Raw genomic sequence first — 27,230 nt, forward strand, 5'->3', positions numbered from 1 at the left:
GGACCTGACGAGATGCATCCCAGAGTCCTGAGGGAATTGGCTGATGTAGTTGCTAAGCCACTCTCCATGATATTTGAAAAGTCATGGCAGTCAGGTGAAATCCCTGGGGACTGGAAGAAGGGAAACATTGTGCCCATCTTTAAAAAGGGTAGAAAGGAGGACCCTGGGAACTACCGTCCTGTCAGCCTCACCTCTGTGCTGGAGAAGATCATGGAACAGATCCTTAGCTATGCTAAGGCACATGGAGGACAGGGAGGTGATCCGAGGCAGCCAGCATGGCTTCACCAAGGGCAAGTCCTGCCTGACCAACCTAGTGGCTTTCTGTGATGGAGTGACTGCATCAGTGGACAAGGGAAGAGCTACGGATGTCATCTATCTGGACTTCTGTAAGGCCTTTGACATGGTCCCCCACAGCATCCTTCTCTCTAAACTGGAGAGAGATGGATTTGATGGGTGGACTGTTTGGTGGATAAGGAACTGACTGGATGGTCGCATCCAGAGGGTAGTGGTCAATGGCTCAATGTCCAGATGGAGACCGGTGACAAGTGGTGTCCCTCAAGGGTCCATATTGGGACCACTACTGTTTAATATCAGCATCAATGACATAGTGGGATCGCGTGCACCCTCAGCAAGTTTGCAGATGACACCAAGCTGAGCGGTGCAGTTGACACACCGGAAGGATGGGATGTCATCCAGAGAGACCTGGACAAGTTGGAGAGGCGGGCCCATGCGAACTTCATGAGGTTCAACAAGGCCAAGTGCAGGGTCCTGCACCTGGGTTGGGGCAGCCCCCTGGTATCAATACAGGCTGGGGGATGGAGGGATTGAGAGCAGAGAAGGACTTGGGGGTACTGGTGGATGAAAAGCTGGACACGAGCCCACAATGTGTGCTTGCAGCCCAGAAGGCCAACCACATCCTGGGCTGCATCCACAGAAGCATGGGCAGCAGGGCAAGGGAGGTGATTCTGTCCCTCTACTCCGCTCTGGTGAGACCCCACCTGGAGTACTGTGTCCAGCTCTGGGGCCCTCAGCACAAGAAGGACATGGGACTGTTGGAGCAGGTCCAGAGGAGGGCCACAAAAATGATCTGAGGACTGGAACATCTCTCCTATGAAGGAAGGCTGTGAGAGTTGGGGTTGTTCAGCCTGGAGAAGGCTGCGGGAAGACCATATTGTGGCCTTTCAGTACTTAAAGGGGGACTATAGGAAAGATGGGGACAGTCTCTTTAGCAAGGGCTGTTGTGACAGGACAAGGGGTGATGGTTTTAAACTAAAGGAGGGTAGATTTAGACTGGATATAAGGAAAAAATTTTTACTATGAGGGTGGTGAAACACTGGCCCAAGATTCCCCAGAGAGGTGGTCGATGCCCCATCCCTGGAAACATTCAAGGTCAGGCTGGATGGGGCTCTGAGCAACCTGATCTAGTTGCAGATGTCCCTGCTCATGGCAGGGGCGTTGGACTAGATGATCTTGAAAGGTCCCTTCCAACCCAAACCATTTGATGATTCTATGATTCTATGAAAGAATAAAAACCACTGCAGGAAACTCTCTTCCTTCCCATTCCTGCTTTAAACACATCATCCCGCTTCACAGCCTTGCAAAAGACAAAACTGACTCTTCAACATTTTCTCTTTAAAAAAATATTTTCTGTAAAAAACCCCATCAAAACAACCCACCAACCAACCAACCAAAAAATTTCCATTAAACAAACACCAAATGAAACTCATCAGGACTGGGATGGGAGCTGGACAGGAAGGGGTGCCACCACCCAGCACCCTCTTTTTTTTATCTGTCACCCAGCAGAGACATCAATGAACACTCTGCCCCCAATTTTGCAGCTGAAGAAGATGACCCTTACAAAAGAGGAGGGACTGGGGTCCTCTCCCAACCCCTCTACATCACCAAAAGGTTTGTACAGACTTTTATGGACCCCCATGAAGGATGGGAGTGGGAGACAGAACATGGGATGGATGCAGAGGTCACCGTGAACATATTGACCCAGAACATGATACCGTAGTTGGAATAATTTTGCTCCATTTGCAGCCTCAGGCTGGGCCAAATTTTGCCAGTACCCATGGAACAATTCTCTGGGTGCACAAGGATATCATCTGCATGTACTCTGCAAAAGGGGAGGTTATACTGATTCCTTCAATGAAGTAGGAGAAGCGCTTTGCCAGAGGTAGTAATTACATTTTTTGAACCATGCCTGCCTACAGGCAAAAGTTGGGATTGCCAGGAGCTGAACCTCCACAGTAGCCAGACTTGCAGCACCAGGGCTGTCCTGAAGCATCCTGAGATACCCATCTGCTTTGTCCCTGCAGGGCAGTGCTTCACCAGTGTCACAGCGGGCAGCAGGAAGGTGGCACAAGGAGCTTTGTCCTTAAATTTGGCTTTCAGCAGGCAGGTTTGACCAGTACCATGGCACACGCAAATGGGCAAGCCAACACAAACACCGCCTGTGCAGAGGTGTCCCACCTCCCTTGGGGTGTCCATGTTTGAGGAGACCACTGCTGTTATCTAGGTAATTTGGTCAACAGAGTTACAGGTGCGATTCACCTGGCTGCACGTTGGCCATGCTCCCAGCAGGACCCACGACCCATCACACTGGGCATGGAGAATGTGGAGAGCAACTTAATTGCTTCTTCAAAGGGTTTGCAACCGAAACAGATGAGCCAGACCAAGAATGTGGGAGAGGTGAAGAGCTTCCTGGCAGCAAAGAATGGCTCAATGGAGAACAAAACCCATGTCTCACGTGCCCAGGGCACATCCAATGGAGCTGTGCCCTGACCCACAGACCTCCACAGCACCGATGAGAAGCCTTGAGGAGGCTGAAGAGCGCTGAAACCAGCCAGCCAGGTCAATGCCCTGCCCAGTGAACTTTATTTGCTCTGGAAATGCCTCACAGAATTATACAAAAATAATCTGTGGAGTGGCTTGCCCCATGCTTAGGTGGTGATATCAAGGCAGTAAGTAAATTATCTTTCATCAGTTTGGCTGTATTTTTAAACATGAATTGTATTACTAATTTGGGGGTGCCCCGGCCTGTAGATAATCTGGGTGCATTTACTGGATGAACTTCCTTCAGTGCCTATAGTTTAAAATAAAATGTATTTATACCAGGTAACAGGATTGGCCTCCCTTCTCTGCCTGGTTTGGGAGAAGAGTTCATTGGGAAACCATGTGGCAAGCAGGGGGATGCCAAGGGGACCTCTAAAGAATTCTCATACAGCACAAGTTTGGGGCATAAACCTGAAGGCTAAGCATGTTCATCACATTGGGCCTCACCACGTGTGATGGGTAGGTCAGGGGTGGCCTGTGTTCATGCATGATAGAGATGGGCCATGGCTCAGCCCACCCTCTGACATCCCCTGCTGGACCCTTTCCAAGCTTGGCTGAAGCTCCTGCCAGCAATGGAAATAGAAAATGTCCTTATCTTGGGGCTCTCCAATCTTGCAACCAAGTGAAAGCCCACTCCTCATCTCAGTGTAGATGCAGCTCATGCAATACTATCCTTTCTTGGTCCAAGAGCAGGACCAAGATAGAAGAGCCAAGAGGACTGGCCATGGGAGAGGAGGAAAATCCATCCTCTACCATTTTTGGTGGGCAGCAGAGTCAAGCAGGATGAGAAGCAGCATTTTGCCATCAGATCTAGGCCATTGCTCCAGCCCAGACAGCTGCAGCTGAAAATTCATCCCTTGGGAGTTTGCCACACTTTTTTAAAGATGAGTCCCAAATAACTTTTCCCCAGATCTGGGCCCACCGGCTCATGGCTGACTCTGTCAGCAGCAAGCTAGAGGGCAAAAGTTTAGCATGGGATAAAAATGAGGGCTAATTTAAGCATCGTCACCTTCTGATGGAAAAAAAATAAAAGACACATTTGGGTTTGTTGCTCTGTAAACACAGGGCTCTTCCTCTGGAAGCTCTGCTGTTTACTCAGTCATTGTCAAAAAGGCAGGAAATACTGAGTCAGAAATATATAATGCTTAGATATCAGTGCTAGGCGCTATATAAAAAGCTGAGAGAGGCTGTGCTAAATACTTGATCTTACTGGCAATGTGCTACAAAAGGTTGGAGCCTTAAATGGCTCTTTGGAAAGGGCCTGAGACAAATAAAATGGGATGGAGGAGGGAGCTGGCAGGTAGAGGCTGGGACAGCATCCATCCCTTGTTGCTCTCCTGGAGAAGCACACCCTCCACCTGCTCCCTCCTAGAAAGAGCTCCAATAAACGATGTTTTGCACACTTAACATTGCTGTATTATTCCATTTATAATTTAAATAATACTGGTATTTAGGTCCTGATTTGGAGGAGGCTCTGGAGTGCAGCTTTGCTTTCTGGGGAGCATAACCCAGTAAGATGAGTAGTTTATAGCACTGGTGCTCAGAAGCAGCTCAGGAGGTGCTGGAGAAACCTGTGGCAGCACCAAGAAGTGATCGACCACCTCTGCCCATGGATGCTCGGGGTCTCACCGAGCACCTCTGAAGCAGAACTACCACTCACAGCTTCATTGGGAACATCTCACTCCACATGGACACCACTACAGAAGCTCCTTTGCTGTACTAAACCACCAGAGAGGGTGGGACACGAGGTGGGACCATCAGCTTTTCCATGGGCTCTGCTCTTCCTCCAACCACCTGCAGCAACACTCCAGGCCTCTCTGCCTGCACCCTGCTGATACTCCCTGAGGACCAAACCATACTGAGATCCCACCACAGCCCATGCTACCGCCAGCCCAGGGACAATATGACAAAGCAGAGTAAGATGATGACAGAAAACCTGCTTTGAGCCAACAACTTCCATGCAGGACTGGGCAACCGCAGCACAGGAGACTGAGATTTATTTCCAGTCCTGTGTGGGCTCCCATCACCTCTGTATCCTGATTTCCCAGCTGGCAAATGGGAACAATTTACTCATCTTCCTCTGCAAAGTGCTTTGGGGCATGTGACTGAGACATGCAAATCACAGCAATTATTATTACTCCAACAAAGGAGCTATTGACATTTAAAGCAGATAAAGCTTTTAAATTACAGATGACACCCTGTGCCCAGCTTCGCAAAGGTCCTAGCTTCACCCAGCCATGAGGCATTTCACTCTCACAGACTTTCATTATGCTATTTCCTCCAAGCTGGATCTGCACCAGATGAATGTACACTAGCTTCTTCTTGGGGTGTTTTTGCCACTTTGGGAAGAGCAGCAAACCCTAATGGCAGCCTTCAGCATGGACCTGGTTTCATGATGGCCACAGCTCTGTGAATGTTTCTAATCACAGAGGTCTCCAAAATGCATCGCATGGTGAATGTCCAGGTTACCAGGACTGTGACCATCACCCTGTGGACACCTACCACCCATCAGCTGACCACCAGACAATATATAACTTCCATTAAATGCCACTGACCAATTCTACAAGAACAACTCACCAAAGATCTTGCAGCCATCAGACAGACACAAATAGTGCTTATTCCTCTCAAAAGGATTTGGGCAGGAAGGGGAAAGTAAGGTCAGAAAACTCCTGGTCCTTCTAAAGGAGATGCTCCCAGGATTAGGAACATCCATGAATTTTAAATTCCTCAGGTTTGAGTAACTGAGGCAGCTGATAACCAGAGCCAACAGGATCTGTGGGTACTTCCCATGTCTCCAAACATCCTGAGGTGACCAAGCGGGTGGTCACTTGAACCTCCTGCCCCCTGGTCTCACCATGACATCTCCATCTGGCTCCAAATCTGTGATCAACAGCAATTACCCACCCAACATGGGCATATCACAGCTTTAGCCAGTGATGTAGCTGAGGTCCTTAGGGGCTGCAGAGGTACAAGCAGTTAATTATTGATTTAGTTGAGGTTTAAAGCACCCAGGTGGGAGCATAATGATGGATGTGCAAACAGAAAAGTGTTGCTGTTAACCTAGCAGTTGCCAGATGACCAGGAGGGTGCAGTAGCATGGTTTGCACACCACAAACAGCAAACACCATTTTGTCCTGGTGCAAAAATCTTCTTTAATGACCCTCTGAGTGCAGAGAAAGCAGAGTGAGGGGAAGAGGCAGCCCAAAGGAAATCCTCTGCATTCTTGTTATCACCGCCTTCTTTTCTCTAATGGAGGGGAAAACATCAGAATTGAGACATATCCACGTCCTGGGAAGACACCGTGTCCCACGGGTCAGCAGAGCTTACCGCTGAATTGGAGCAAATCTCATAGAATCATAGAATCATTAAGGTTGGAAAAGACCTCTAGGATCATCAAGTCCAACCATCAACCCAACACCACAATGTCTCCTAAACCATGCCCTGAAGTGCCACGTCTACATGTTTTTTGAATACCTCCAGGGATGGTGACGCCACCACCTCTCTGGGGAGCCTGTTCCAATGCCTGACCACTCTTGCAGTGAAGAAATTTTTCCTAATGTCCAATCTAAACCTCCTCTGATGCAGCTTGAGGTCATTTCCTCTCATTCTATCACTAGTAACTTGGGAGAAGAGGCCAACGCCCACTTCATTACAACCTCCTTTCAGGTAGTTGTAGAGAGCGATAAGGTCTCCCCTCAGCCTCCACTTCTCCAGACTAAACAACCCCAGCTCCCTCAGCTGCTCCTCACGAAGACCTGCTCTCCAGACCCTTTACCAGCTTCGTTGCCCTTCTTTGGACAAACTCCAGCACCTCGATGTCCTTCTTATAGTGAGGGGCCCAAAGCTGAACACAGTATTAGAGGTGCGGCCTCACCAGTGCCGAGTACAGGGGCACGATCCCTGCCCTGCTCCTGCTGGCCACACTATTCCTGATACAAGCCAGGATGCTGTTGGCCTCCTTGTTGGCCACCTGAGCACACTGCTGGCTCATGTTCAGCTGGCTGTCAGCCAGCACCCCCAGGTCCTTCTCTGCCAGGCAGCTTTCCAACCACTCTTCCCCAAGCCTGTAGCATTGCATGGGGTTGTTGTGCCCAAAGTGCAGGACCCAGCACTTGGCCTCGTTAAACCTCATAGAATTGACCTCGGCCCATTGATCCAGCCTGTCCAGATCCCTCTGTAGAGCCTTCCTATCCTTGAGCAGATCAACACTCCTGCCCAATTTGGTGCTGTCTGCAAACTTACTGAGGGTGCACTCAATCCCCTCATCCAGATAATTGATAAAGATATTAAACAAGACTGGCCTCAAAACTGAGCCCTGGGGAACCCCGCTTGTGACTGTCCACAAACTGGATTTAGCTCCATTCACCACAACTCTCTGGGCTTGGCCATCCAGCCAGTTTTTTACCCAGCGAAGAGTACACCCATCCAAGCCATGAGCTGCCAGCTTCTGTAGGAGGATGCTGTGGGAGACAGTATCAAAGGCTTTGCTAAAGTCCAGGTAGACAACATCCACAGCCTTTCCCTCATCCACTAGGCGGGTCACCTGGTCATAGAAGGTCAGGTTGGTCAGGCAGGACCTGCCTTTCATGAACCCATGCTGGCTGGGTTCATGGGTTCATCCCCTGGTTGTCCTGCACTTGCCTGGTGAGTGCATTCAAGGTGTATCGCTCTATAATCTTCCCCAGTACCGAGGTCAGGCTGACAGGCCTGTAGTTTCCCAGATCCTCCTTCCGGCCCTTCTTGTAGATGGGTGTCACATCAGCAAGCCTCCGGTTGTCTGGGACCTTCCCTGTTAACCAGAACTGCTGATAAATGATGGAGAGTGGCTTGGCAAGCTCTTCTGCGAGCTCCCTCAGTACCCTCAGGTGGATCCCATCCAGCCCCATAGACTTGTGAGTGTCCAGGTGGAGCAGCAGGTCATAAACTGCTTCCTTCTGGATTATGGGGGGTTTATTCCGCTCTTCATCCCTGCCTTCCAGCTCAGGGGGCTGGATACCCTGGGGATAACTGGTTTGACTGTTAAAGACTGAGGCAAAGAAGACACTTAGTACGTCAGCCTTTTCCTCATCCTTGGTGGCAATGTTCCCCTCCTCATCCAACCAATAGAGGCTGGAGATTTTCTTTGGTTCTCTTTTTGTTGTTAATATATTTGTAAAAACGTTTTTTGTTATCCCTTACAGCAGCGGCCAGGCTGAGTTCTAGCTGGGCTTTTGCTTGCCTAATTTTCTCTCTGCAAAACCTAACGAGATCCCTGTACTCTTCTTGAGTTACCTGCCCCTTCTTCCAAAAGTGGTAAACTGTCTTTCCTGAGTTCCAGCAGAAGCTTCCTGTTCAGCCAGGCCAGTCGTCTTCCCCACTAGTTCATCTTGCAGCACTTGGGGACAGCCTGCTCTTGTGCCTGCAAGACTTCCTTCTTGAAGAAGGCCCAGCCTTCCTGGACTCCTTTGCCCTTCAGGGCTTCCTCCCAAGGGACTCTCCCAACCAGTGCCCTGAACAGGCCAAAGTCTGCCCTCTGGAAGTCCATGGTAGTGGTTCTGCTGGCCCCTCTTTTTACTTCACCAAGAAGTGGTCATCTCATTTCCACCAGAACACATTCACATCTCCACTGAGATACCAAGGCTTATACCATGTTATCTCAGGACTATTTCTCCAAATAATTTTCAAGTGGGATAATGCACAGAGCATTATCTGTGGAAAAGAGAATGGGATGCTCTGGGAGCTCCGTTTGCCTCACCAGAGGACGTTTGCCAGCACTTCCTCAGCTGTACCCAGGTGACAAAGTTGTCTTCCTCGTTACTTAATTTTTATTGTCACCCTTCCTATCTAGCACCTTTCTAGATTTCCAAACATGTGCCAGGGTGTCAGCTTAGCTGGATAACAGCAGTTTATCACTACTTTAAATCCCTGTTATCCCATGAACTCAGACAGACTCCAACAGCAAAACGTCATTGCCTGCCCTGCTCACCTTACAGTGAGCAGAGGGACATGGACACACAGCAGGACACATGGACATAGGGAACTAATGATATGTTTGAGAGCCAGAAGCCAGCTTCTCAGTCCCATGGAGAGGGACTGGCAGGGGACAAGGGACCATGAAGAAATACAAATTAATTTCCTTGCTGGAAAGAGCAGCTGGGGTGCCTGTTCGACCCAGCCCTGCAGACACTCCATGGCTGTAGTGCCTGGAGGAGGCAGCTCCCACTCAGCAGGCTTGCTCCTCTGGAGTGTTGCAGAAGATCCTCATTGTATTTGTTTAAGTCCCAGTGCTGTGGGAACCCTGAGGCAGCAACGTTCCCTTTGCCTTTGCAAGTGTGTGTGGGAAAACCTTGGGTCACCTTTGGGTGTTGGGAGACACTGTGTATCCTCTCCCAGGAAGCCATTCCCTGAGACAGGGACAAAGCATCCATGTCCCTGAGAGCATCCCATCCCCAGGTCAGCAATCCCTTCTCTGCTACATGGAGGTGGTAAGAAGGGAGGGGATCAAACACAGCGGATCCCTGCCTATCCCAGCATCTGCAGCAGCCCTGGCACTCCCACTGTGTGGAAAAATATATTAATATAAATCTCCCAGCCCATGGGCCGTGTTCCCCAAAGCATGAGCTCAGTGTAAAACCATGCTGGTTTGAAGAAATCCACCAAGCAAGTGAATAGGGGCTGTTTTATGTGGGTGGGGATGGTTTGATGGGCAGTTTTCAAACCCTTCCCTGCATCAGGGCAAGGTCTGAGCCCCAACACCATCCCATGCCCAATTCCAACTCAGGGCAAGGACTGGGACCTTGATAGAGGCTGATGGATGGATCCTGCTTGCAAATGCCACAGCTGGAGATGCCCAGCTTTGCAGCCTGGGGGAATGCACCAGGGACAAGCTGGATTTCACCAGCAGGCTTCATTCTTATTTTAAGCTCTACACATGCAATGTGTCCTCTTTATAAGGCAGAGGTGCTGAGGGGTGTATGGGGATGGGCCAAGTTTGCAAAGAGGAATATAAGAGGAGGAAAAGTGGCCATGGCGGCAGGTGCTGATTCGTCCAGCCACTGTGGCTGAAGAAATGCAGCTTGCATTTGAAATAAAGCTGTGCCCTGTGGAATAAGTGAATGTGGCCTCCCGTGACAGCACCGGAGATCTCATCGCCCTTATTGGACACAAGCTGTGGGATAGAAAAACCCACAAAAACACAGAACTGAGGCCTTGATGTGCGGGACAGAAGGTCAGGGGCACAGCTGGAACACCGAAGCAGGAGAGCGCACTTATCTATGTTTATACCATATATGGAGCTAGTGTGATAGAACACATTCAGAGGCGGAGAGAAGGGAAAAATACTAGCTCAGGAGGCAGACTATATTAAGGCTGCTCTTTTGTTAATAAACGACTTCAAGTTTGCTTGTGCATGAATACGGAGTCCGTGTCGTGAATCGCCACAGTGCCCATCGAAACAATAGCCTGCCTGCAGATGAATGAAACCAGGCAGGGAAAAAAACGCAGGCAGCTAATCCCGTTTGCCATCAGGAGCTTTTCTGCATGGGCGCTCCTGGTTTAGGCCGGCTCAGTCTTAAGAGGGAATTTCCCGCGTGCCCAGGAGCTGGAGCTTGCAGCAGGATGCTTTCCCTGCAGGATGCTAAGACCTTTCTAGCAGGTATGTGCTTGGTGGTACTTTACCATGGGGTGGGATCCTCAGTCTGCTGAGCTGGCTGTGGAGTACAAGACATGGATGTTCAAACTCTGCTTCTCTGCAAGCTAGGATTGATGACTGAAGGAAGCCCCAGTGGCTTCTCCCATCCCTGAAACCTGGTGGAAGCCCCCGAGCTGGGTGGTACAGGGAAGTGGAAAACCTTCAGGTAGACCTCAATGCACACAGATGGCCACAAACAGGTCCAAGAGGCATGGGGCATTATAGAACCATCATAGAATCACAGAATGGTTTGGGTTGGAAGGGACCTTTCAAGGTCATCTAGTCGAACCCCCCCTGCAGTGAGCAGGGACATCTTCAACTAGATCAGGTTGCCCAGAGCCCCGTCCAACCTGACCTTGAATGTTTCTAGGGATGGGGCACTGACCACCTCTCTGGGCAACCTGTTCCAGGATGTTTCACCACCCTCATCAGTGGTGAAACCCTTCCTTATATCTAGTCTGAATCTACCCTCTTTTAGTTTAAAACCATTACGCCCTGTCCTATCGCTACAGGCCCTGCTAAAAAGTCTGTCCCCATCTGTCTTCTAAGATCCCTTTAAGTACAGAAAAGTCACAATAAGGTCTCCCCGCAGCCTTCTCTTCTCCAGGCTGGACAACCCCAACTCTCAGCCTTTCTTCATAGGAGAGGTGTTCCAGCCCTCTGATGATCATTTATGTGGCCTCCTCTGGACCCACTCCAACAGGTCCATGTCTGTCCTGTGCTGAGGGCTCCAGAACTCTATTATGGCCAGAGATCTTGGCTTTCTCCTTTAAAAGAAAGCAAAAAAAAAAAAAAAAAAAGTAGATGGACACATGAAAATGTAGCGGGTGGACGAGCACCAGGGGTGCTGCAAGCAGCCAGACAGATTCATCGTAGGATGGGTTTTCCCTTCATCTGCCCAGAGATTGAACCGCACAGGCAAGGAGGGAACCGGAGGAGTCAACAGACTCCCAGGCAGAGATATCGTGGCACCCAGAGTTCATGTAAAGTTTCATATGGGGACCCTTTTCTAAATTCTTTTGGTCATGGGAGAAAACATTGCAACTGTTTAGTCTGCAGGAGGTGGTGTCTCTGGCCCAGCACTCAACATCACTGAGCAAACACGCTGGAAAGCACTAGGGCTGACAACCCTCTTATCTCCTCCGCCTGCTTTTCACCCCGTCTCTCCCACCACTGTGGCCAAGCATCTGACAGGCATTGGGTACCAGTGCCGGAGCTCCCTGTTGGAAATGCAGCTCATGGCTCCCTGTGATAGGGGACAAACACCCAACAAAAGCCGGGACTTGGAGGTGAAGTACCAGTCTGCTAAAAAATGTTATTTACACAGAAGAGCTCAGAAAAATCTTTCTCAGGGGCTAATATTTACAAATCCTGTGAAGCCAGGGAGCTTCTGCTATAGCAAATTATATATTTTGGCATTTTTTTTAAATGGATGTAAAGGTTGCATTAATCTTTTCTGCTTACTCCCTGTAGCATGCCGGTATGGAGCACTCTACAACACCTCCAAAGCTTCCCATTTGTGCTGGAAGAGCTGTGGAAAACATCATTAACCTGCAAAACCCCTTGATCCCTCCAAACTTTCTATCTCTAAAGGGACGCTCATTATTACCATAGCATATTTTGCAGCATATTGGTGGAGCAGCTGACTATGAGCACTACTGTGTAAGACCACCAGACAGCATGGGCTGGAATATTAAAGGGGTGCAGGGAAACACACCTTATTCTTATTAATGAAGCAGAAATGGAAAAGTTTTGGTTTTCCAGCCTGATGCTGTTTCCTTAGCCAGTGCATGCTTTGCTCTCATTGTCTTCGCTTTCAGATTCTGCTGCTCCTGGACTGGAGGTTGGGTTTGAGTTCCCAGCACTGCCAGAGATGCTCCTCCCACCTCCTCTTTATTAAAAAACAAAAATGCAGAGCAATAGTGAAAGGAAAGAAAGAAAGAAAGAAAGAAAGAAAGAAAGAAAGAAAGAAAGAAAGAAAGAAAGAAAGAAAGAAAGAAAGAAAGAAAGAAAGAAAGAAAGAAAGAAAGAAAGAAAGAAAGAAAGAAAGAAAGAAAGAAAGAAAGAAAGAAAGAAAGAAAGAAAGAAAGAAAGAAAGAAAGAAAGAAAGAAAGAAAGAAAGAAAGAAAGAAAGAAAGAAAGAAAGAAAGAGGAGGAATTTATCACTGGGAAGGGAAAATCACTGGTTTTGGATGCTTGGTGAGTGGGGAGAGTATGGGGGGACCCCATGGACAGCAGCACCACTGATGAGACCAGAGGACGTGATGATGAGGTGGCATCATCCAGCCACGCTTCCTTTGCTCCTGTCCTCAAGACTCAGATGCTGTGTTTTGCACCAGTATCAGCCCTGTTTGCCAGCCAGGGGTAGGACAGGGGCCTGAAACACTCTTCATGCATCTCATTTCTCACCTGCCCTGTATCTTCCAGCTCCTCTGCTCCCAGGACTCTTCCCACCAAAGCTACTTCATGTCATCATTTTGCATTTGCTTGTTTAAGTGTCAGCAGCAGGAAAAGATGAGGCTGTGCAAAATGATACCCATGGGGGAGGTAAAGGGGATGCAGACTCCACAGCAGCATTGATTCTCCAAAGCCAGATTTGGACAGGTAGGTACACACAAAAACATCCAGCAGTGAAAAAACTGAGCCTAAGCCTGGCCGGGGGATGCTGTGGGTACTCACGATGCGACACCCACGCTGCAGGTCCCATGGGACTGTCCCTCTGGGGTGCCACCACAGCAGGCCAGCTGTAAAGACCAGCCAAAATCCTCTTGGGGCAGCCTGTGCTTGAGCATGTCAATCAAGCCCACTTAGTTGGAAATTGAATTTGGTACAAATTCTTGTGGCTCAGCTAGAAATCCGTAAAAAAAGATTTTGTGCTGGCGAGCACTAGAGCATCCCCCATATCCTGTGCGCCTGTGGCCAAGTGATGCCAGGGATGCACAAAGCACAAGCTATCCCATTTTCCCCCCTTCCCAGGAAAGAAAAAGAGGTGCTGCCCTATCCAATATCCTCCTACCCAAACCCTAGCTCTGGGCTGATGCTGGCATCTGCGTCTGCTCTGGCCTTGTCTTAGGAGGTGACGTCCCTGGCACCTGCTTCTCCAGTGTACTCCTCTGCCAGAAGGATGTTTCAAAGTGCATTGCAGGGTGCCAGTGAACCTCTGAAAATCCTGCCCCCAGGTGAGGCAAAGGAAACCAGCTAAGAGCAGGGCTGGGGATGGCAGGCTGCGGGTACCAGCAACAGGCATCTTCCAACCCCACAGCATCCCAAAAACCCCACCTTGGGGCGGCTGTAGCAGCCTGAGCTGGATTTACGATGTAGCAGGCAGGAGCAGATGGTCTGGCAGGAGGGTGCCTTAGGCCGGCTGAGGCCCTGGGCTGACAGGAACATGTTCCCACATCTTGGGGTTGGATTTGTGCCTTTCAGGAGAAAACGGAGAGCCGGAGCTGATGCTAGTCCAGCCTGGTCTGAGGGGATCTCAATGTTGAAGTACTCCCCCCGCCTCCAACGTAGTGGGCGGAGGGGGTTCCTCAGGCATTTCAAGCCCCAGGAGGACCCTGTGTGGCCCCGAGCATCCCCACCCACCAGCAATGGCTGGGAGCAGCTAGGAGCCCACCCCACCGGTAACCAGCTGCCTGGATCTGGCCCAGAGCTGCAGGCAGGCTGTGCAGTCTGCAGTCTCCGCCTAGAGCCTGGCGGAGCTTCTGCTCTGTGTTGCCTTCATGCTGCAGCCCTTGCGCAGGGTGTGCACGGGTCTCACCACCCAAAGCCCCCTGGTCAGAACTTGGCTGTGCTTTTAGCAGGCAGCAGTTCAGCCAGGGATGCTCCTGACATTGCTCACCACTAGCCTGCAGGACCAAGAGGAACCTCCGCTTAGTCCCACCACTGGAAGATGTGCAGATAGGGCAGCCACTGGCCAGCGGAGACAATGGGACACTAAGTACCATCCCTGAGGTCGCACCATGTGCCAGAGCAGGGGCTGGTCCCCACTTTGCAGCCTTGGCCCCTCGAGGGTGAAAAGGAGCCAGGAGAAACCACACACAACTTATTTACAGAGTAAAGGTGATGGGGTGATGGCTATTTTATCATTACACACCTGAGCATTGCAATATAAAATCCTAACAGCACATTGAATGTGAGTCAAATATGCCATTCTTTAAACTCTAAGACTTTTTTTTGCAACTTAGGCCTGCTTCCCATCAATCGCTCAAATGCACGATGCTCTGCTACTCAAAACTAAACACCTTCTCTGTGCAGAGTGGCCACCTCCACCTGCAACTCAACTCAAGGGGCTGTGAGCCCTGAAACCTACTCCTGTGCTCGGGCTGAGGACTGATGTGCAGTGCAACCCTGCAGCTGATTTAATTTGGGTCCTGGCTCAGCTATTCCCAGCTCAGAGAGCTCGTAGTGCTTGTGGGGCAAAGCTCCTGTCATCATCCCCTCCTTCCTATCAGTGAGAAATTGTTCTTTTTTGCACTCCATTAAAGCCCCAGATCTTGGGTTAAACCCTTTTTGCGCTCCATTAAACCCCCCATCATCTCACCATCAGCCTCCAAGAAGGTGATGCCTGGCGATCCCTCGCCCCCACCACATTCCTATGTCATGGAAAGGCTGCAAAGGAGCCAGACAGCTCCTACGGCAGTCGCTCCGCTTGGGAAAAGCGGCAAGTTTAAAGCACACAACTCCATATTTAATCCAGGGCTCTCCAATAACTCACAGAACTGCATGGAACCTGTCTGCCAGTGGCTCCCATAACCTTGACGGCAAAGCTGAGTGAGCATTATTGGTACGGGCAGATGGCAATGGCTTGGCCAGGCTCACAGGTAAGGGCAGGGCCAGCTCTAATTGATACCTGACTCTGCTCTTCACCTGCCAGCGCGGGCAGGGTGCCAGCCCGCTCCCCTGGCTCCCTCTCCTGCCCGCTGCTGACACTTGCATGGGTTATGTTTGGCCCCAGATGGCTATGCAAAATTATGATAATAAATAATTAATAAAAGATAAAATCATTAACATAATAAAACAATAATAAATAAATAATAATAATAAAATAAAAAACACCCTGTTACAGAGTTACAGAGCATCTTCAGAGACACAATTTGGGGCAAACAAGAGGGAATGCGTCTCCTTCCCACTCCTTTTCTCCATGTTTGAGAGCAGGAGGATGCAGGCAGCTGAGGATGTGCCTCAGAGCCCCCTGCAGGGCTGTGCTCCCTCTCCCCCTCCAAGCCCTATATATACTACGTATATAAGCATGTGCATGAATAGAATTGCCTTTGAATTCCCTGGATGTATAGAAAATAAATCTCATCTGCAAAGCTGCATTTAGCAGGCAGCTTTCGCTGGTGAATCCCACCATGTTGTACAAAACCAGGCCAGCGCTGTCAATATCAGCACAGAAATGTAAGGAAAAAAGCTTCCAAGCTCTGCAAGTTTCTGCAAACCCCCAAATGAAGGTGTTTACACAAGGGCAGCATCATTTGCTGTTTCTCTGCCTGTGCTGGGCTCCTGTGTGGCAGGCAGAGCCCATGCACACATTCACTCTGAGGTTCACCACAGAGATGTCCCTCATCCTCCTGAGAAGAGTGGTGGGGAGCAGCTCAAGCCAAGGAGGCTTTCCTCTTTGAATCACCACCTCACCTTGGGAAGAGCTCATCAAACCCTTCTGGAAGAGAAACCAAAGGCAGCAACGTTGGGCTCATGCACAGATTGGAGAGATGGATGGGGCAGTGCTCCACGGAGCTGAGCATGCCAACCCTCACCGCTACGGCACTCAAGACACACATTTCTGGCCTTGGGGTTTGCTCCAGGAACCTTGCAACCTTTTTTCCCACTATCTTTTGGTGAAGCAAACTCTCTGGTGTCTCCTGGGCAATGCCTTTTCCAAGACAAGTGGTACCACTGTGTTTTCTGTGCATGAACTGGACCATCTGTAATTAAATTAAATTAAAAATAGGGCCAATGGGTTTTGCAATCAATGTTGGACATGGCGTACAGGTCAGATGCTCTCCAGCTGCGCTCGGATCCTCCTGCCTCCACCTCTGTCAAACCACAAACTGTTCCCCACCAAAGACCCAGACCTTAATCACGTTAAGGGGGAAAAAAATCTGCCTTTCAGCATTAACCATGTGCATTACTTCCATGGCCCAATTCCCACAGTATCCCCTTGGTATCTTTATCCTCACAACCCCTACGATGCAGAAAGGGCTGCCATCACTGAGAGGTTAAGCCATTTGCTCAAATGATGAGGAAGCCTATGGGAAAAGAGAGATTTCAGCTCATTCTTCCCAAATCCTCATGCTCAGCATGGTAAACACTTCCCTTTGCACCCTGATTGATTCTCTAGTATCCAATGTCACAACATTTACATCCCAAGAAGGGTTCAAACCTAAATTTTCCTCTTCCATCCTCTGCCTGGGCTGACAACAGGTTTTGGTTTATAAGCTTGGCCACCATCTTGGTTGACTCCTCCAGAAGCAGTAACACTGACCATCTCAAACCCAGCCGAGTCCAATGAAACCCAAGTGCACCTCTGCCAAAACCTACGGGATTCGACTCAAGTTTCTACAGCCAGAGCAAAGCAGAGGACCAAACCAAGGAAGGACCATTTCTGGGGCATCAAGAGATTAAACTAAGATGATGAAGAAACCCTGTGTGGGTATATGATAGGGTACACATTAGGGTATGCATCAGGGTGTACCATAGGATACGCATTATGGTATGACATAGGGTATACAACAAATAGCCCTCCTCCACGTGCACCAAGGCATTTCCAACTGCAGGGATGTCCCAGGTGCTGGCTCGGGCTGGATGCCGGCGTGCACTCTGCAACGAGCTCTGCTGCTCTGTGTTGGTGTGTTGAGATGTGCATTTTGTGTTGGCTTTTTTTAATTTTTTTTTTTATTAAAAGAAGGTATCAGCCTTCTATTTGATGTGTAGTTGTTGGCCATGGTTGCTAAGGGGAGGAGTGTACAATTACAGCCCCAGTGATGTCCACTCTAATAATACACTTGGCTCTGCATAGCTCAGATGCAGACACAGCTCTGCTATAAAGAACATGGCCATTTCAACAGAGGAACACTCCAACTTATGTTACATATGAAGGGTTTATGGCACATTGCTTAATGCCCCTCTCCCCCCACTGAAAAAGAAAAGCACCGCAGCCAGTACAAGCCAGTGAGTGAAACTATGACAAGCAAAAACCTCTCACAGGAGACAGACTTTCAATTTATTAATTAAGAAGGTGTTTCTAGAGGGGTGAAGAAACCATACATGTGTACACCAAGGTGTTCTTGCATGCCCCCATCCACCCAAGCTCCCCGGGCCCAATTTGGCCAGGTCCATCCCAAGGGCTTGCGCAGCCCAAAATCGCTCCTTGTACCAAACACCAAACCAAACACAATGAGGTGAAAATCAAACCCAAATGACCCCCCCCAGCACCAAGCCCCCGCATGGCAGCCTCCCCCTGAGCTCGACTAGCTGCCCACCCCACAACTCCCCTTTCTGCATCTCCCTTCAGCATCCTGAAAGGTTCGCAGCATGCAAACTTAAAACTCAGCCAAGATTTGGGACCAAAACACAGAATGAGCGATAAATTCAAACCAGAGTTTTCCTGATAGATCCCCTTAGAGCTTGAAATGGTGCAACGCCAGCTGGGGGGATGCTCTTTAGAGGAGCTGCCCGCAGGGAGGGGGATGACATGACAGCATTCCCGTGCCGCAGCGCTGGCATCTTTTTTAGGATCAAAACAAGTCCCTTGAGATAAGCTGTGAACATGTGCAGCCCCCGAGCATGAGCACCTTGTCAACAGCTGAAAATATAAGGTTAAAAAGACAGTTTATTTAGTTTATTGCCTGCTCTGCAGGAAAACCCCTTGCTGCTTGCTTTAATGTCCAGCGGGGTATAGGGATGCTGACTATAGATACTGGGGTGCTAGTAGGGTGGCTCAATGGGTTAACGCATTAATTTATGAGATCCTCTGGTGGGGCTGAGCTGTTGCCATCACAGTCCCAAGAGAAAGGGACAAACAAGCCCCTGCAAAACAGAATCATCTGTCGGGAGCAGATGGGGGGGAAGCAATCTGGCCCCAGGCGCCAGCAGCGCTGGGAGGGGATCACATTGATCCTAATTTATCACACCCCAGCAGAGTAATTCCCCAGCTCACTGATGCCCGGTGAGCTGAGCTCCTTATGTCCGGGAATCAGATTAGTCTGAAAGGTGCTAGAGACACATAAATCCAGCTCTGGAGCAAGTGTTCTACTGAAGTGTTGGGGGTTTTTTAATTAATGGCAAAATATCCGATGGTGGAGGGGCCAGGACTGGAGCTAGGTAATGTTATATCATCAACCATATATCAATATACCATATTGACATTGATAGTATATCATATATCAGTACTAGCAACCCCTTTATTTTACATGAAGGCAGCTGCAACCAGTCTTTTGCACTTCATACCCGGGTCTGTTTCCAGCCAGGGCTACTGAGCCTAAATGCATCACAAAAAAAAAAAAAAAAATCCCAGTTTTGGCCTGACCAAAATATTTCATGAATCATGTGAATGCGTTCGACTATTTTGGTTGGAAAAAAACGCCTGTGCTTGGAGAAAGACGAAATCCTTTACAATTAGAAATGTAATGTTAAATTATTTAATTTCACATAGCACTTTGCTTTTGACGTGTAGTGATCTGTCACCTTTTGCCCCATCAAGACATTTTCAAAAGATGTGCAGTTTGGGGCTGAGTAAATCCCTTTTGCATGTATTTCTATGCTCTTGCACATGAAATCAGTCACCCGCACACCCTGCTCAACCTTTACGTTTCATTTCTTCCCAGTTTTCCACAATGGACATCATACTCCCATCACACCAAGACTGGCTACATGTTCCTGGGAAGCACTTCGGGACTCTCTGGAGATATGAGACATATTATTTATTTTACATTCATGCTATGAAGAGCTGAATATGAAGCCAATTATTATTGTAGATGACATTGCAGTATAAATCAGTCTACTGGATCTGTTGGTAGGGGTGGCAGTGCTGAGCCAAGAGAAGAAAGCAAGTTGAAAGAGACCTCCCTAACCCAGAAGGAGTGCCATCATCCTCAATTTTTTGATAACACCCTGCTGCTCTCTGGCCATTACTCCTGGACTTAATTTGGATCTCTTAGCATCATTCAGCCAAACAGGTAAAGACACAAGAGTGACCTGGCATGGGAGGAGTGGGATGCTCAGATGGGTTAGAGCCCCCTCCAGCCCTTTGCTGCTAAATCTGGGACTGATGTTGACCACAATTTGTTTCCTCCTGCTTTATAATAACTTTGGAAATACATCAATCAAGAAAAAATCACCGCCTGGTACACACGATGGGCAGATGTGTGTTGTGCCAAGTGGAGAAGGAGTGGGCACAGGGAGAGATGCCGGGTTTGATACGCACCCAAGGCAACGAGAAAAGCAAAACTGGACCAGTGACTTCACAGAATTATCTTCTTTTATGTTATGTTAAATATTGATTTTAATTATTTTATTTTGCTCCTTATATCACTGTTTCCCATGTTGCTGAGCATTATCATTATCCAAGATGAAAAAAAACACACAGATTCAGCTCGGCACAGCTGCTGTAGCCGCTTGCTGAGCAGCTCCTGGCTGTTTCAATGGAAAAAAAAGCCAGAACAACACTAGGACAGACTGACTCTCAGATTTGCTCTGCCATTTCCAACACCCCTCTGGGCAGGTACCTCCTCCCACCCATCCTCAGGGGGTTTGACCTGCCTGCACAAAGCGCTGATCTTGGTTGGGATTATATCTCCTTGGACCTAGGCTAGGCCAGATCCAGGCTGGCTTTCTAAACCTGGCTCTAACATTACAGCTACACCCTGGTTTTCTCTAGCCTCCTGCTCCATCAGCCTGCACACCTCCTGGCACGTGGACGTCTCCCTGCTACGGCGTCACGTGGAGCTGAAGCAGAGGAGGAAAGACCTGCCCAAGGTGATTAACTGCTCACACAGCAAACCTAAAAGCCCTGAATCTGGTAGATACCGAAGCCTACCAGACTACTGGCTATCACCTTCCCTCTCATTTCCATATGAAAATCCATTGGCAGAAACATTTTCCTGAAAATATGTATTTTAGGCCAAGTTTCCATTTCAATCAATTGCCATTTTCTGGGAAGAAAAAAATCCAATTCCATCATATTCCCAGCAAGCACTGCTATTCTGGATGCTGCCACCCACAGACAGCGACGTCGGTGGAGGTGGCAGAAGAAGAAAGCTGCTTCTCTCCCATCCCTGCAAATATGAGTGGCAGCCCTTTGCATGCTGAACAGACACAAGAAGGTATCCGGAGAGAAGGAAGAAACAACAGTCTCATTGCAAGACTTCCTCCATCGCAGGACCAGAAGCATGGTGATGACCCCAAGTGGCTTGCCTGAAAGGTGACTTGGTCCACACAAGGCACAGCATCCAAGGGAGAGGTCTGACAAGGGCAAGGTCAAGCAAATGTGCCAAAAACTGGAGTGATGCTGGGCACCAAACACGTGCAGAGAACAGAGAGACAAAAGAAGAGCTTTGTACGTGCTGCAGATGACACGTGAGGGAATGGTCAAATGGAAACGCAAATTAAATTGATGGAAATTCATGTTTTTGGCTCTACACATCCTGTCTCCACAGAGGCAGAAAGACAGAGGTTCATGTGACACCCTCCCCAGACAGCAGCCCCCCTTGCATGGTGGCAGAACAGTAAAACACACTCCCCCCAGCAGAACACGGGCAGGTGAGGACAGTCCTGTTTCCCCATCATACACCATTATCATGGACCAGTTATGAGCGCCTTTGTTTTTCTCCCTCCCCCCCCAACTTGCTGTTACTGATGGTTTTGGAGCAGAACAATCAACCAGTACTTCATATACCAATAAACAAGTTGTTCAGAATAATTAGCACAAACACAAACTATTTCTGTCTGGGTTGCAATCAGAAATGAGGAGTGAGCCCTTCAGCCAGGTGATGCAACCAACAGCCTATTCAGGGACCATGACTTAACTTGTATCTCTGGTGCTGAGATGGACTTCAGATGAAAAGAGCAGCAAAGACCCTCCACTGTAAGACCCTCCAAGTTCATGTCTCTTCATGCCATGGCGATGCTGCCGCAAGCAACCCACTAATTTCACAGATGGGCCCTGTTGTGAGATACTGTAATTCTGCATACAGCTCATTAAATGGGAATTAAGAGCAACCTGACAATGCCCTCAGTGCCATGTTATCTATGGTAACCACTAAAGATGTGCACAGACAAAATTGCAGGTACACTCTGTTCTCCTCTCATAAACTGGCTTCAAAAGGAATTTGGTAACAGCTCAGCTCCTGTCCAAATGTATGGTAAGATCAGGCTGGGTGAAGCTGCAGGCATCTAACCAAGTAATTTTATCTCATTACCTGCAACATGTTGAGAAGCAGACTCCGGAATTTAGTTCCTTCCACCATGAAGAGGGCCATTTTGTCACAGAGCTTGGCTGCTGTGGAAGCAAAGCTGCGGTCCGTCACTGCTTTCTGGTAGATGGTCTTGACTATCTCCCCCAGCATCTCCTCAGAGTTGGTACAGTTCTGGGCCTCCTCCATGAAGTTGGTGAGCTTGGAGTCAACGTCACTGCTGTTGTTCCTCATGCTGTTGAGGATTTCAATTAATTTGTCCATTTTGTTCTTTTTGGGATTGGTGGTTTCCTCCGTGACTTCGTCCTGGTCCGTGAAAAGGGAAAGACAAGGCATCTGTTACACAAGGAAAAAACAGACATATCAGCCCTTGTCCTTCCACAAACAGCAAAGGGAGAAGGGGATTGGGGAGACACGTAAACAGACATAGAAAAATCAAAGCATCTTTTAGAGGCACAATGGTGTCATCTCAGCATTGAAAACCACAAATCAATGAGTTCTGACCCAGAAATGTTCTCTTTCCCCATTTCCTGTAATACTCAGTACCAGAGTCCTCCCCCTTGGCTCAGGGAGAAGATTCACTTGAGGGTCCTGAGCCAGGATGCCAAGGTCTGACTACCTCTGACTGCCTTTGCCATCTTGGACAGGTTTCTGTGGGTGTCTGCAACAAGATGATAATGGACCTTTTTTTGCCTCTATTTTGGAAGTGCACTGATGTTTGCAAAACACACAGATAACAATCCTACAAGAATATCTACTTTTTAATATATATTTAACAATCTAAATTGAGATCAAAGATGTCACATGATCCCAGCATTAGAAAAACTCTTAACTTTTCCATCTCTTGGCTATTACACTTTTCACTTCATGACATTACCATAGAATTTATTGCGGCTTTTCAACATTTAATTATGCATTTATCCCTTTCCCCCAGCGTAAGGCATGCATCCTGCTTGCTATGGTCTGCTCCCTTCTCCTTCTCTAGTTCAATCTTAAAATGTGCTACACAATACAAACCTGTAGCAATTTTTTTGGACAACCCCAATGCCAACCAGCAGTTGGAGTTGTCCAAAACGCCCATCAGGAAGCCAGTTGTGTTGACAACACCCACCCAAGAGTGGGTGCTTATGTGACATGTTTCTTATAAGACTATAAATTTGCAGGAAAAGCATTAAAATGAATACTCTGAAAGTCTCTGCTACACTCCCATTGCTTTAAAGAGCATAAAAATAACTAACACAGTCTCTTCTTCCCCCTTGTGCCACATACATAAACAGTAAATGCACATGCACTCAAAGGTATACATTTCTAACATGCACTACCATGGAATTGTATATGTTCAGGTTATTTTTGCTACATATTTTGGAAATCTCATTGGAGATACCCCCGTGGACACATTTTCCAGTCTGACAAAAGAATCTCCAGAGAAAGAATGAGTTTCATAGGGGGCAAATGAAGATATAATCTCCACATTCCTCAGAAATCTGAGGCTGAATATTGTTTCCAAAAAGGATTTTTTCCTCTGTCACTTACATGCAATAGTTTTGTTATTGTTGGGTTGTTGGAAGGAAGGGGGAAAGATGAGGGTGTTTCAATTAATTGTTGAGATAAATGGATATCAACTTTTAAGTAGCTGACTCCAACTAATCAGCACTGAAAAGTCAAAGCTCTGTAATTGTGGAGACAAAATGCCTTTTTTAGGCTTCTTTGCAAAGCTGATGAGCTCTTGAGACCAGGAGGCAGACAGCTGGGTTCAGCCCTCGGGGTAAGGAGCACCCATGTTGCAGCTCACGCATGTACCAGCCTTCCACAAGGGTCTTTGCATGGGTAGGGGAGACTTCCCAGTCTTTCTTGGAGAACACATGCTGGTAGCAACCTCAACCAAGGAGGCAAGCATTGTGTCAATAAAAAGCATCCTGAAGAAGCATGAAGACACTTCAAGAGAAGTGTTGACACTGGGAGATTAAGATAAGTTGGGTGCAATAATGGAAAGGTCCCTTGACCCCCAACCCACCCTTTATATGGAGAATGGCCAACAGCCAGACTCTTGTAAAAAGGGAAACTCAGTGTTCCCCTAAGAAACAGTACCTTTTCTTTTAGCCTCCTCTGCAGCCTGTCTTTGGAAGACTGAAGCAAATTGATCTTGGGTCTTTCCCCAATGCGCTCATGAATACTGTTTTTCCGCTTGGTCTCCAACTCCTGGATGTACTTCTGAGACTGCTTTGCCGCAGCCTCTGGGCCCTGGTGCATCTCCACAGGAATATGCACTGTGGAGATGGAGGCGTCCTCTATTTTCAAATTCTCAGTCTCTTTGGCATTTCTGTGTGTTTCTTTGTCATTGGACGAGTGCTTCTGGTTGTGGTACCATCTCCGGTTCTGGCTGTAGCCGTGGTGGCCTGTCCTGCCTGAGGAATGAGGGGCCTGGCCTCCTTGGTAGAGTTTCTGGTGGTCCCTGTTGTGTTTGGTGCCAACTTGCTGATGATCTGTGTGCTGCTGAGACTTGTTCCCACTGGGAAGCCTCTGTTGTCGCCTGGAAAGTCAAAGGAAGTTGTTAGTACCTTGTTTCCTGAATGGTCATGTTTGGTCAACACAACTTCTGTCCCACCAAACATCCTGGCCCTTGGCCGGTGGGTTCTGTGGGTGTCCCTACCACAAAAGGGGAGCCAATTTCTTGGCATCTAACACAACCTAGTACCAACTCATGCCTCTAAATCTCTTTTGATAACAGGCTGTCATGGTTTTAGCTGGGATAACACATGAATGTTTTAGCTGTTGCTAGGTAGTACTTAAACTAGTCAAGGAATTCTCTAGCTTCCCATGCTCTGCAGGTGCACAAGAAGCCGGGAGGGGAGGGGACACAGCTAAGAGAGTGGATTCAAACTGGCCAAAGGGATATTCCATATCATGTAACGTCATGCCCAGTATGCTACCTGGGAGGAGCTGGCTGGGGGATGAAGGCACCAATCGCCACTCGGGGATGGGCAGCGTCGGTCGGCGGGTGGTGAGCGGTTGTATCGTTTGTGTTTCTGTTTTTTTTCCTTTTTCCCTTTTCCTTTTTATTATATTATCATTATTGTTATTATTATCATAATCATTATTATCATTATTATTTTATTTTAATTACTAAACTGTTCTTATCTCAAGCCACAAAGTTTTTTTTTTGTTCTTTTGCTCTTCCGATTCCCTCCCCCATCCCACAGGGGTGGGGGCAGTGAGCAAGCGAGCGAGCGGCTGCATGGTGCTTAGTTGCCGACGGGCTGAACCACAACAGCCCTTTTTTGGCGCCCAAAGTGGGGCCCGAAGGGTTGAGATAATAACAGTTGCTGGTCACAGCACAGACTCTGTTCTCAATATTAGTTTATCCGATCTGCACCATGCTCTTATATTTGCTGTGTCTCTTAAAGATTGGTGATGGTTCTTGTGGTCTGCTGTGCTCTGCAGCGATTGGTGATGTTTTGCCTGGGAGAGTTGTTTTTAAAACATTGGCCTTGAGTTTTATTTGGTATTAGAAGTTTATATTGAAGCCGTTACTGCACGTTGGGTACCACCTCACGGAGACAATTAGCAATTATACCTCCTCCTCTGAAAGGTTTTTTATGGAGGAAATACAGAACGGCACCTTAGCTACCATCTTCTATAATGCCTCCTCTTTCATTACAACAACTTTTCAGTATCTTGAATATCCATGGATAGTTAAGATGTATCTGTTGATATTGCTTTGGCAGACGGTGTCAGTTCTGTCTAAGGTTAATAAGCAATTTAAGAATATCATCCAGAGATCTGCCCCAAGGCTCGATAGCTATGCGTGGCAGGGTATGTGGGATAGTATGGGCAAATGCCTAAGACAGTGGGCACCCCCCATGGTGTGGGACTTCACCCCCGAACAAGTGCAGAATCCTGAAAAATTAGTAGAACATTTGGAGGAAGTATGTTGTCACCCTGGCAATTCCAGAGACACAAATCACTGCAGTGTGCTGGGGCCTGGCCCATGCCTATCGAGCCCTGTTTAACACTATTCAGTACCCCCAAGGGGAAGAGAAGGCCTCTGGATCTAAAAAGACAAAGACAAGGAAAGCGACAAGCACTGCGGCCACTCAAACCCTCATGACAGACACTGCGGCTACTCGAACCTCGGTGACAAGCATTGCAGCTGGATCAGAGAATCAACCCATGCCAGTATCAGTTGCCCCTATGCACAAGAAGAATTCCTGGAAGAGAAAGTCAACTCATTTGGAAAGAGATGATGAAGAATCAGGGCCATCACAAGAAGAGGAGGAGGAAGAGGAAGAACTCGTACAAGAAAAGGAAACTAACCGAACCCTATCCTTGAGTGAGCAGTGAGATATGCAAAAAGATTTCGGGCGTCATTCAGGTGAGCACATTGCCACCTGGCTGCTCCGATGCCTGGATAACGGGGCCAGCAGTCTGGAATTAGAGGGGAAGGAAGCCAAACAACTGGGATCCCTTTCTAGCAAAGGGGGCATTGATAAAGCAATTGGAAAAGGGAAACAAGCCCTCAGCCTCTGGAGACAACTCCTGTCCGGAGTGAGAGAAAGGTACCCCTTCAATGGAGACGTTACATATCGCCTAGGAAAATGGATGACCATGGAGAAAGGTATCCAGTACCTGAGGGAACTAGCCATGCTTGAGGTGATTTATAGTGACCTAGATGATCAACAGTCATCCAAAGATCCAGACTAAGCCCAGTGCGCATGACCCATGTGGTGGAAGTTTGTACGGAGCACATCGACGCATGGAAACTCATTGGCAGTAATGTCCTGGAAAGAGGACGAGGCACCAACAGTGGCAGAGGTGATTGATAGACTCCGGGATTACGAAGCAAATCTCTCTTCCTCGCTAGTCTCTGCTGTGGAGAAACTGTCCCAGGAGTTCCAGCAACTCAAAGAGGATATGTCCTACTCCCCACCGGTACGGACCAGTATCTCAGCCATTAGGAATAAGCATCCCTTTGCTCAAGGGAGGGGATACACACCACGGGCCACCCTATGGTTCTACCTGCATGACTACAGAGAGGACATGAGGAAGTGGGATGGAAAACCTACCTCGACCCTAGAGGCACGGGTATGTGAGCTGCAAAGAAAAACAATCACTCAGGGAGGTTCTTCCAGGAAAGCTGCTGCTCCAGTTTCCAGTAAGCAATTCCCCAGACAGAGGAGCAGAAGCGCTGATTTTCTTTCTGAGCCTAACAGAGACACTTGTGATTTGCATTTACAGGAAGTGAGTGACAAATACTATGATCAGGACTGGAGGGGCCCTGCCTCCAGCCGGGTGGAGGAAAGGGATAACCG

At 48.3% G+C, this 27,230-nt stretch overlaps 1 protein-coding gene across 7 annotated transcripts in view; it reads right to left on the reverse strand.

The window, feature by feature from the left end:
• CTIF (cap binding complex dependent translation initiation factor) overlaps positions 1-27,230 on the reverse strand; it is a 183,341-nt gene that overhangs the window by 27,883 nt on the left and 128,228 nt on the right. For 5 of the 7 annotated variants that reach the window (XM_075077472.1, XM_075077474.1, XM_075077469.1 and 2 more), the window contains 2 exons: positions 24,010-24,451; positions 21,928-22,257 (listed from right to left, as the gene is read on the reverse strand). In XM_075077472.1, the coding sequence (XP_074933573.1) occupies positions 21,928-22,257; positions 24,010-24,451 (772 nt within the window). The remainder of the gene's footprint in view (positions 1-21,927; positions 22,258-24,009; positions 24,452-27,230) is intronic. The other 2 variants (XM_075077473.1, XM_075077470.1) reach the window with 1 other exon arrangement.

Source organism: Phalacrocorax aristotelis, chromosome W (genome assembly GCF_949628215.1).
Source record: "Phalacrocorax aristotelis chromosome W, bGulAri2.1, whole genome shotgun sequence".
Classification (NCBI taxonomy): Eukaryota; Metazoa; Chordata; class Aves; order Suliformes; family Phalacrocoracidae; genus Phalacrocorax; species Phalacrocorax aristotelis.